Source organism: Trichoplusia ni, chromosome 5 (genome assembly GCF_003590095.1).
Source record: "Trichoplusia ni isolate ovarian cell line Hi5 chromosome 5, tn1, whole genome shotgun sequence".
NCBI lineage: Eukaryota > Metazoa > Arthropoda > Insecta > Lepidoptera > Noctuidae > Trichoplusia > Trichoplusia ni.
This window is the reverse complement of record NC_039482.1, coordinates 12,492,415-12,503,980: the sequence shown is the minus strand read 5'-3', so window position 1 is coordinate 12,503,980 and position 11,566 is coordinate 12,492,415. Positions and strand designations below refer to the sequence as shown.

The 11,566-nt window shown below is 34.8% G+C and overlaps 3 protein-coding genes across 3 annotated transcripts; all 3 read right to left on the bottom strand.

The window, feature by feature from the left end:
* Positions 1 to 453: 453 nt before the first annotated feature.
* Positions 454 to 4,156, bottom strand: LOC113494539 (estradiol 17-beta-dehydrogenase 8). The gene is made up of 7 exons (XM_026872929.1): positions 4,012 to 4,156; positions 3,400 to 3,537; positions 2,555 to 2,745; positions 1,933 to 2,038; positions 1,742 to 1,826; positions 1,317 to 1,432; positions 454 to 630 (listed from the first exon to the last, which is right to left on the bottom strand). The coding sequence occupies exons 1-7, from the start codon at positions 4,052 to 4,054 to the stop codon at positions 545 to 547; spliced, it is 765 nt and encodes a 254-aa protein (XP_026728730.1). The 5' UTR covers positions 4,055 to 4,156; the 3' UTR covers positions 454 to 544.
* Positions 4,157 to 4,764: 608 nt separating this feature from the next.
* Positions 4,765 to 6,324, bottom strand: LOC113494541 (mitochondrial cardiolipin hydrolase-like). Its single transcript, XM_026872930.1, has one exon. The coding sequence runs from the start codon at positions 6,145 to 6,147 to the stop codon at positions 5,497 to 5,499; it is 651 nt and encodes a 216-aa protein (XP_026728731.1). The 5' UTR covers positions 6,148 to 6,324; the 3' UTR covers positions 4,765 to 5,496.
* A 529-nt stretch (positions 6,325 to 6,853) lies between these two features.
* On the bottom strand, positions 6,854 to 11,335 carry LOC113494538 (paired box protein Pax-6-like). Its single transcript, XM_026872928.1, has 3 exons — positions 10,605 to 11,335; positions 7,672 to 8,186; positions 6,854 to 7,375 (listed from the first exon to the last, which is right to left on the bottom strand). The coding sequence occupies exons 1-3, from the start codon at positions 10,618 to 10,620 to the stop codon at positions 6,902 to 6,904; spliced, it is 1,005 nt and encodes a 334-aa protein (XP_026728729.1). The 5' UTR covers positions 10,621 to 11,335; the 3' UTR covers positions 6,854 to 6,901.
* Positions 11,336 to 11,566: the final 231 nt, after the last annotated feature.

Here is an 11,566-nt window from a genome sequence, read left to right as displayed (position 1 = left end):
AGAGGGCTTGTGACGTAACGATAGACTAAAATTTATACTCAACCGTGACGTCACGCGTAAGTTTCATTCACTGTAATTTGGTCAATTTATGATTGCGGGACAAATAAAAAAATACGTATCCATTATTATACAAAAATTACAAGACGGACACTGCAAAAAAAAAATTGACATCATCCCTATTATTTAGCCTCATTCACTGAAACCATCTACTTAGAAAATCTTAAATAGATACGTTCAGTTTGAACTAAATCATACAGAATTTGTTACTATTTATTTGATATTAGGTACACAAATACACATACTTGACTATCAAAATTAGGTGTAAGTAGGTATAGTTCACTAGTATTTGTACAACCGATCTGTTTATGTTTACTTAAGCAATAAATATTTAGAAAAATATATAAAAATACCCATGTATTCTTACTGTATCTGTGGAAAGTGTTTTTTTTTTCTTTTTAAGTAATTCCTGGCCATGTTTTCTCCTTCATGACCTGCAGAATTTTGTTATAAAAAAATGATAACATTTCAATAATTGTTTTTTTATCTAGAATCCACCAGTTACATCAATGGCCGCTCCTGTTACAAAGGAACTCTTGTTTGAGCCCAAGAAGGCGATCACTTCAGCAATTTCTGGAAAAATATATAAAATCGGTTAATTATTTAAAGTTATAACAGAAATACAAGATGAGCCCTACCATCTATCCTGTATATTATGATAAACATCTACTTTAATCAGTGCCGGCGTAAGGGCCACTGACACCCCGGGCGAAAATATTGTGGCCCCCACTTGAGGGAAGCAATATCAAGTGTTAGTTTTTTGCTGATCCCAAGTAAAATAATATTAAGAATTTCATCTTTCCTTTAGCGTTACGTTTGGCGGTGGAAGTATTCCACCTCTAGCGTAGAGCACAGTTCTGAGGGTTTGCGCCAGGAGAGGCAAGAGACTCCAACTTCAGACCTTGACGCCCCCCAGAATTTGCCGACCTAGGCCACTGCCCCATCACGCCTCCCCACCGCCCCCCTAACGCCGGCACTGAGTTTAATTCCCATAGATAAAAGAGATTACTTGATAAGCTATGTACATAAAGCAATATCGAAGCAAGTCAAATATCTATATTCTGCACCTCTTAAGATGTATAAATAATCCAGTAGATAATTATCAGTCATATTACTGTAGTAAAAATGCTTATCATTATACAGTCACGCCACCAGCGTAAATAACAAACTATAATCAAGTAGTGTGACAAATACGTAGGAATTTAAAATACTAGGTACTCTTTGTATATCAATATGTTTCTTAAAGTATATAAGCTTACCACTAGGATGCCCCAATCTGCCTAGGGGAACCATTTTTAACATTCCCTGTAGGATTTTTTCAGGAACTGCATTCGCCATAGGGGTGTCTATGAAACCAGGTAGAATTGCGTTTACTCTGGAAATTAAACAGTAAATTTAAATTATGCCATAATAATGATAGTTTGAGATACTGATACACAATTCCTCATTTCTTTTGCCCTTTTTTAAAGTCTTTTTTTTTAATTATATTTTTTTTTGTTTCTTTTTTAACCAGATCCAACGATTAACAAAAAGCACTTATAACTTAATCTCAGTGTTTCCCAGGGTACGGGTTGACGGTCTTGAACTTAGCCATGAAATTAATCGAAAAAATAGAAGAAAATTAATTTTGTAGCAGATTCGTTTTAAAGATGGACATAAAAAGTTAACTTTATAATACTCATACCTTATGTTATATTTTCCTAATTCTTTAGCAGCTGACTGTGTCATCGCGACCACTCCAGCTTTGCTGCCAGCATAATTTGTTTGACCTGCAATCATGAAGCAGGTTTGTTAAAATACACCTCTTTTGAATTAAGAAAAAAATTGGAAGATTGAAAAAATTTGGTTCAAAAGTAGTTTTCTTATCACTCTTACCCATGTTTCCGTATTTGCCAACGATACTAGAAATATTAATAATAGAGCCGGGAAGCCCTGCTTCTGTCATCGCCTTTGCAAATGTTTGCATGACTAGAAAAGTACCCTGGAAATTGTAAGGAAACATTCTTAGTTTTTATTAAATGATGTAACGGTTTACTCAAGCGTATTTATCGGGGATGCCCGACTAGTTTCGGACCCAACCGGAGTCCTTAATCATAAGCTGACGCGGCGGGATCGCGAGTCGAACTCGTGAATTTTCGAACTCGATTACTCGAATTCTTAGTTTTGTAGTAACTTTCAGGCAACAAGTAAACCGATAGAATAAAGATAGATCATAGATAAGGAGAGAATAGTATGGGGATGTGTTTTTATTCAATTTGGCGGAAACACTGCCTTGCCACCATACGTCTTTTTTTACACGGAAAATTATTTCTTAAATTATGAACTTGGCAAAACATATGTCGGTTTCTTTTATCTTCAGATTAATAGAAAAAAAGGACATGTATTTAAATGCACTTGCTTTTGTGCTTGCGAGCCTTGTTTTTCTACAATCTACTTACAACATATTTTTTTTTAGGGAAAAGAGATAATAATAAAAACATTAAACAAAGTTGTTTACCTTTAAATTAGTATTAAGTACACTATCATAATCTTGTTCGGACAGTTTCAATAGCCAGTTGTCTCTTGTGATGCCAGCAGAGTTGACTATTATTGTAGGCGGTACTTTGCTCTGTTTCATTACCGTGTCCAACAGGTTCCTCACAGCAGTTGAGTCTGAGACATCTAATTCTACCGCCATGTGATCCTGATCTGTAAGCAAGAATAAAAAATATAGATCGAAATTTTATTCAGTTGAAATTTCGGTATTGGCTTGAAGAAACTAAGTTTTGGTAACTATGTGATGTGCCTATGTTAGGATGGGATACATATAGGTATGTTATACTTTTGCAGATCAATGTGATCAATGGAGGTCTAAACCATATTATTCATTTTAGTATCATAAAAACTGCAATTTTTTGAAACGTTTGACTAAATATCAGGGTTTTGTAGCCAAACATAGGCACTACTCTCTGTCTGCCTGTATTTCATGAATGTATTTAGCATGTATACTTGTCACTTCAAATAAATACAGATGCATTTTGTTGGTGGGTGAGAAATTTGGTGGTTGGAACACAAATAAATTGTTAAGGTCAAAAGCTGTTAAGTCAGGTCTCTTGCACTATCACTTTTGTAGAACCATTACAACAACATACATTTTTTTGTCCTTATTTCTGAAGATAGTAGTATCTTATCATAGAATGACTAAGGATTATGGTTTAATTATTTTTACTAAGTAGTCCACATAATCATTTTAGAAAAAAAAATCATATTTAAGGCAAAGGCAAAAATTACATATTAAACTCTCTGAACATGACTCAATCAAAATAATGGTGGGAAAGCAAAAAACTAAATTATTTTTCTTACCGTTGGCACCTGAAGCTAAAGCAGTGTGGGTCTTAATAGTTTCTACAGCAGCATTATAGTTTTTGTCAGCTGCTATGACAGTAGCACCTTCTCTGGACAACACCTGGCATGCTGCACGGCCAAGACCTGAGCCTGCCCCTATAAAAAAAACAATAGATGATAGAGCTACAATCACAAAAATTAAAAAAGAAACTAGTAAGAGCAATACCAAGGAACTTGATTTTTTGTTTCTGTCACTGTCTTTCACTTTCAATAAAAAAACATGAAGGAAATCTTTTAGCCTTACATTAAAACAGTAGGTACATTCAGAGAATTACCTATTTATAATGTGACCGCTACATATTATTATAAGGTAGGCCGTAGTTAGGTACGATTAAGAACCTAGAGATATTATGTAAATTGATAAGACATTGCCTATAGTAACAAAAAAACAAGTATCATTTACTGTTTGATTTAGAACTAATATAACATAAGAATCTAAGGCATGGTGTCAAGATTTATGTTTACTTCTGTCATGAAAATAAAAATATGCGAAAGTAAACTACACTCACTTTCTTAAAAAATATTTCTTGTCAAAAACTTTAAGCTGTTTAGATATTTGTTGACACTTACCGGTCACTAACGCAAGTCGTCCTGCAACTAATCCTCCGACCATTTTCGGTTAATTAATTACCAAAATAAGTAATACTATAATATAGTGTTATTGACGAAGAGTTCAAAGTTTGACTTTGAACTGACTGTGCTGTCAGTTTTTATCAAACAACTGTTATCTTTATCTTATCAGTGACATTAAGAATTGCGTTGACGTTTTAGGCATCGTTCGGAAGCATCACTCTCCCAGAAAAAATCGTAAACTAATCAAGTGTCGCTACGCTAACATCAGCAATGGGTCCATAGCGTGTCGAACTTGTTAGGTTTGTACCTAGTGTTGTTATTTTGTCTTTTTGAGTGCATTTAAACGACTGCCGCAGTGAGATATTTGACGAAATTATGCACAAGGAAACCCAGACTTAAAAGCACCTTAGAAGCTTTGTGGATCATTCAAATGCTTGTACTACGTGTGGCTCGAGCCCACAACTTGTAGACCTAAACTACCTATTCGGTTATTTATACACAGCTAATGACAATTACTGTCTAAAAAATATTATGTTATGCACACATAGGGCGGTATAGTAAAATATCAGCATTGATGTGAAGACTACATCTTGAAAATAACATGTAATTCACGTAGTTCAGGAAAAAATGAAATGAACTAAAGTTCAAAAGACTCGATAGGAGCATTAAGTGTTCAAAGATTTTGTGTTATTACATCTAACCATGATTGATAAGACTTCACTGCTTTTTTGGGACAATTGAAACTATGAGTAGGTACATACCGGAAAGTCATTTATTCTCTTTGAGTTAAATATTACACACATAAAAATATGTTATTATAATAAAACACTAAGAACACTACCTTATAAAATGATCACAATTTAGAGATTTTTATTCCAACATGTAGAAAGTTTAGGTTTTAAAATATTTTTTTAATTTAAGGGTATTCCCATAAAAGAATCTACTTACAAATATTTGAAAATAGGTGACATCAATTATTCTTAGTTAGAATATAATATGTTCTGCTACTACATATTCTACATTTTCCATTATTATAGACATTTACTACTGATAAAATGATTAAAAAAATTTGAAATAGAATTTTGTTTTAAATGCTTTGTTCAACTTCAGGTGGTGTAGTCAAGTTATTGACATTTATAATGTCATATGCTTTGAACAAGTCATTTACCCTTTAATCCGAACATTGTACTTACAACTAAAACTTAGAAAATAAATCATCATTAATTTCTGAGCAATTAAATCAACACAGAATAAGTTATTTTCAATTATGGCTAGCGAACTAAACTTAATACTAAATAAAATACTTTACTTTAAAAAGTGGGCTATTTTCAAATAACCAAGTACTTGTCAAAACAAAAAAATATATATTCTCAAACACAAAAAATATAAAAGTCTAACTCGGAAATAAAAAGGTACATCATAATGTAAATGCTAGGCAAATATACTGATAAAAAGTATTCAAAACACTCAATTAGTTGTTGATTAGTTAAAATTATATTCCACAGCTGGTTTGAATTGAAGCCAAAGCTTTTCAAATTCAATACTGAGTTGACTGAGTATTGGTTCTGCTGTTGTTACGATGCAGCTTTCATAATTACCACTCAATCCTTGATTCGTCCAGTTTAGGGAGCCGGTTATTACGAATGGAGACACGGATTCATCTCTAAGTAAAGTGTCGACAAGGCAAAATTTGTTGTGCATCAAGTTAGTTGACTTCATCCATCGTACCGGTATTCCGTACTTTACTAACTTCTTGATTACGGATCCACTTGTGAACGCCATATCGGCATCGACTATGACTCGAATCTTGACGCCGCGCAAATGCAACTTCAGTACAATGTTAGCTACGTCCTGGTTAGTCCAGACGTACATGCATATATCTAAATTATGACGAGGCTGGCCCACGAAATGCAACAATCTCTCCATACTTCGACTTATCATACAGCGCGAATATTTACTCTTTTTCATGTCGTTGTCATCCGAGGTGAACCATAAAACTTCGTGGATTTCATTTTGTTTTTTAGGTTTCTTTTCTTTTTTCTGCTTTTGCTTGAAGTAATTATATGTGGCATGCGTAACAAAAGCAAAAGATAATAACATCAACAAAGTTTGGCTGTAATTTTTTACAGACATTATGATTGTTTTAATCAGCTTTTGATATTACGTTAATTTCCCAGCATTTTACACACTCTATAGTGGTTTTTATTAACACTTTCTAGTCAAATCGTTTTTAGCTGCTGTAGATTACGAATTTGTAAACACATTACACACTCAAAGTATACATTGGTCAATTTGACGTCGGACTTCAAGCATCAACTTGTCAAGTTTCCCGGCTTACCGCTGTCGCTTGTCTTTGGTCTACGAAGAAGTTAGTCTGTGGTCTGTAGAACTTGTTCAGCAAATCAATAACTTAACCTGTTTATCATTTCATCCCAAAATTATTTAATCATGGCGTTGTTTTGAGATAAGAATATTGCAGGTATTAAAAACCAAAGTCACTTTCACTAAATGTCACTAATAATTTTTCTGCCTAGGCCCACTCTCAAACAAGGGGGTTGACTGACCGCTTAAAGACCTTCCGGAATGGAATCTGGTAAGAAAGAGATTAATTTAATCAAACTTTCTCTTTCATTACTCCATGTTCACCCACACTTATGCATTAAAATATAGTGACTTAAACAAAAATGAAATATTTGGTAAACGAGATAAATCGAATTCACACAACTATTTCAATCAATAATTTCATACTAAACTTAATTCACTTAGGAAATTGTGACGAAGAAAAATACAGAAAAATATTAAAATCAGTTTAATAGAAATATAGGTTAAACATATTTATTTACACTTTTATTATTAAGTACATATTAGAAAATTATGTACAATCATCTCATAAAGTAATATTATTTATACTAAAATCATGAGGTCTTAATCTCAAGTTTAAATTGTACGAACTGTGATGAGCCGACTGTAATGAACCGCCGTAACCGCCGACGAGAGCGCAAGATCCGTATCCGTTGTCACTCGTACTACCATAACCAAGAACACTCTGTCCCATCAAACTATTTGAATTCGGAACGTATTGCCTATTGCCAACATTCTGCATCATTAAAGAATAGTCGTTTTGGTACAGGCTCGTATTAGCTATAGGGAGGCCAAGGTTCAGATTTAAATTATTAGCCTGGAAATGGTGAAGCCAAGGTTCTTTGGTGTTACGGGAGAAGTCTTGTCTAGGGTCTTGGTGCGGGATACCAATGGGAACGGCGATCGGCTCGGGTGAACTCTGACTTGTTGAGCTTCTGTGAGTGGACAGTGCTGATCTTTCGTTTCTCCTAAATTTTGCTCTTCGGTTTTGGAACCATACCTGTGGAAAAATAAAAGGAAGTTAAAAATATTTGAAGAGCGAGATATTTAGATTAAAGGACACTTAGTAGGAAACTCAACTGACTCAGTTTCTTCATCTTTTGGAAGCTAACTCTACCATATTATTGAGATATCTGAAAATCTACAATCGAAATACAAGCTACAAACAATATGCTACGTTTATGGTGACTAATTTCTAAGCTAATGGATCTAAAAGTCGCTTAGTATTTAATTTTTCACGTTGTCGTTTTTTTTTTTACGTTGTAACGTAATCATCGAAATTAATTTAGATCTAACCTGCACTCTAGCTTCAGTCAAATTGACCCTCGCAGCAAGATCCTCTCGCACAAATGCATCAGGATAATGAGTCTTTTCGAACACCTTCTCCAGAGCCGCCAACTGCTGACTTGTGAACGTAGTCCTGTTCCTCCGGGGCTTCTTCCGATCATCCGATTTCACTTCTCTTTCCTCCTCAGACTCTTTTTGTACTTCCCTCTCCTTCGCGCCTTTGTCTTCGTATTTCCTCCGCATGTCTTCGTACGCGAGATAGTCGACTGGTTTGATGTATGGTCGTTGAAGGTCTTTCGAGTACCAGGTTATGTCGTTCTGGTAGCTCGGATCGTAAGTGCTATTGATCTGTCGTCCGGCCGTCAAGTGGTGAAGTCTTAGTAAACTGTCTTCATGACACTTGATCATTTGGAACAGATTGTGGTTGTTTTCCGTGTAGGTCCCGGGATTAACGTTGTAGTTGGCAGGGTTTTGGACTTTTTGCTCGTAGTTTTTTGTGACAGGCTGTCGTGTGTTTGGAATTTCTGTGGACAAGAGGAAAATATGTATAAATTTTCTGAATACAATATGTTTTATATTAGAAATGGAACGATTTGCGCTGGCAATTAAATCAAATGTGCCTACGGAGTCTTCCAGACTCAATTTGAAGATCTTTTAAAAGGGACCAAAACCGGGACCCATCTTGCATAATGATCATTAGTTAGTACCTTAACCATTCGGTTATCCGTATAATTATTTTCTACTACGTAAAATAAGTAGATAGGTAATACAGAATCCAATGGTTTGGTACGCAACGATGGTAAGAGACCTGACGGAATGTCATTGCTGCCTTGGAAATTGGGTCGGCCTTTGGTGTGGGACGCGACATGCGTCGACACCCTCGCGCCATCCCATGTTCTAAGTTCAGCGGTCTCGCCGGGCGCTGCTGCTGGAGCCGCAGAAGCCCTAAAACGGCGGAAATATAATAACCTTGTTGGTAATTATATTTTTGAGCCGTTTGGGGTCGAAACGTTCGGGACATGGGGACCAGGTGCACGAGTTCTTTATAAAGAACTCGCAAAGCGTTTGGTCGACTCTACACGTGATCAGAAGGCTGGTCTATATTTTGCCCAAAGAATTAGCATTGCCATACAACGTGGCAATGCAGCCAGCCTTCTGGGCACGTTTCCCGACTTTGGCAGGGATGAGGATATCTTTTTTGACGCTTTGTAAATAATGCATATTTTTCTTTTTATATTATATAGCTTTCAAAATGTAAATATTAGTTTAGTTTAGTTCCTAGATACTACTAATTTTAGATGATTAAGAAGGTTAAACATACAGAATCCACAAAATATAAATAACCAAAAAAAAATATTAACCTGATCTACCCCACACATACATACGTATCAAAATAATACCAAAACAAATGAATATCAACACAATAGCCCGTCTGTTCTCACACCGCATACGCCCCGGCGGCCAGCGTCTGAGGATCGTTGTTGCCCGACCGGCGCACGCGCAGCCCTATCGGTTACAGAGCGCATACACGTGGAAACGGTTGCTTATGCTCCTCTGGGCAGCGGTATTAGTTTAGCTATTTATTTAGTCTTTACTAGAAATCGTACTAGGGATACTAATTAGTAAAAAATAAAATAAGAGGAGGGATCTGAAATCGACACTATTTTGTAGATAGAGGTTTATTTTATTTGACAGGTACTGTTAAGAATGCCATTTTAAATAAGCCTTTCTTGCTAGTGGGCTGTCTTGTCCCACACTTAGGCTCCAGTTTGGCTCATTGTGCTTAAGGTAGTTGTGGGAGGCGGTCAATTCCCCTACCAAGAGCGCAGATATTGCTAAGTATTAATAAGTATTTTTCTTTCTAAGGTATCAATGTTGCTTTCGGAAATTGTATTAAAGCCGCATTGCAGTTGAACTTTTGTTTAACAGCACTAGAAAATAAAAGGTCTGATAAAATTTTCCTGTTTTTCTGTTTTTTTTTCATCTTGCATTTGAATTTGTTTTTTTTTTATTTCATTAGACTATTTTATTTAGTAGGAAGTAATCAAATAAATATTTTCTTCGGAATAACATATTTTTAATTTAATTGTACTCTGTCAGGTCAGTTGATTAAATAAAAATCATAGCATTTTTATAGAAGAGACAGATTTAAAGGAGGATACTCAACCTTATTTAAAGGAATAACAAACATGTTTCATTTATCATCATTCACAAAAAAAAGAAATACAAAAATACTAGATATTATTTTTAATTCAGAATGGACACTAACAAAGGCTCGGCAGGCAGTAAAGAATAAGATTTCATCCACTACACAGTGGATGAAATTACCAGTAGTGATATTTCCAAAGTGAAGGCAAATAAAAATATTAAAGGTGGAACTGCACCATTATTTAGTCGACTTAATAAATACATACGAAAAGAGAATAGTGTTAGATTCTATGGACCGAGTAGGATTTCAGGCAGACTACTAAAGCATTTTCAAGTGAATTAATTTCAGAAACCTTTGGCTAAAACTCCGTGTTCCTTCTAAATAAGTTCTGTCTTCTGAAATGAATTCAGCAATATTGATTTGTTGAATATACCTAAATTTATATTCCGCGCAAATTTAAAATACTTCATACATTAATCCTTATAGATTACAATTTACCAGGCGATATCAGAGAAGAAAAAGATAAAAATAAGTTCAGTAAAAAATTAAAAAAAATATTTAACTAACACATTACCTTAATATTATATACTATACTTAATTTACATACCTAGATATCTATGTATAAGAAATGTTTAACAAGATCCAACAGACAAACTATGTCGATAGTTTTGTTGGACATCAGATTTAATGTTCTTATCATGTACCTGTTTCATAAATAAAATAATAGATATCTTATAAGAATTAACGATTACGCTCCAGCACAAAGATCAAAGGTTCAATGTGACTCACTCACCTTTATCTTGATCCATTTTACATCAGCGCCAGTCACCTCAAGCGATTTAACAAAAATTAGAAAATAAATGATATTTCGTAAACACTGTCACTTTTGTTTTGTATGAAACCCGCGAGTCCACTCCCGCGCCGATCGAACGCGGCCAAACCGAATAATTGTTATTAATTCGCCCACTTATTGAATTACTTTATTTAATTAAATAATTCGACTAACTCATACTAATGTGCGAACTAATGGAGTCTGTGCCGCGATCTGGCTGGTTTGCTACTTCATCTCAAAAACAACATGTGTGTGCCGCCGCAAAAAATACTCTGAAAACGTCCCCCGTCTGAATACACCCATTTATACTCCCAGAAAACCTAATAATCACCTTTATTATCTTAGTCATAGACTTCACATTACTAAAACAAAGTTCCTAAGTTTGGTGAAGGAAAATAACACTTTATAATAACTGTCTCAAGATTAGTTTTGTGTTGGGTGGCAATAGTGGGAGTTTCACTAAGTTCTAATTTTGAAATGGTTGGAAAGGCCGCAAGGCGTGGTTTTCTTTGGCCCGCCTGATTAAAAAAAACGTTAAATATTTTAAGCGGGAAACGATTCAGGCAATAATTGACACGTCAACGTGTATTATTTATAGCGATCGGGAGAAAATTAAGATAAAGTTTTTAAGTAATTGGACGTGATAAGTTTATGTTGTTCCATCGTCTGCGGTGTGGATGTGAAAAATTGGATTTTATTGTAAGAATTCAGATAGGTGTGTCTGTTATAAGGTGAGTTTGTACAAAATGTCGTAACGTTTCCGTCTATGCGTTAGCAAGATTTCATGTAAAATATGTGCTAACAAATTGTTGTAAGGATTCCAGATTTTATGTATGTGCGAATATAAAATGTTTATTCTTATAAAATGTAAAGAGAGGGGTGAAATGCATAAATATATTAGTCGTTTTGTATTTTTAAGAAAT

Bases quoted from the DNA above. Each gene is read 5' to 3' on its own strand.
- LOC113494541 (XM_026872930.1), bottom strand. From the start codon at position 6,147: ATGTCTGTAAAAAATTACAGCCAAACTTTGTTGATGTTATTATCTTTT.
- LOC113494539 (XM_026872929.1), bottom strand. From the start codon at position 4,054: ATGGTCGGAGGATTAGTTGCAGGACGACTTGCGTTAGTGACCG. The intron at 3,538-4,011 runs GTAAGTGTCAAC...TTTTTTTTATAG, and splicing joins ACGACTTGCGTTAGTGACCG to GGGCAGGCTCAGGTCTTGGC. The intron at 1,433-1,741 runs GTATGAGTATTA...TTTAATTTCCAG, and splicing joins TTAGGAAAATATAACATAAG to AGTAAACGCAATTCTACCTG.
- LOC113494538 (XM_026872928.1), bottom strand. The intron at 7,376-7,671 runs GTTAGATCTAAA...ATTTTTCCACAG, and splicing joins TGACTGAAGCTAGAGTGCAG to GTATGGTTCCAAAACCGAAG.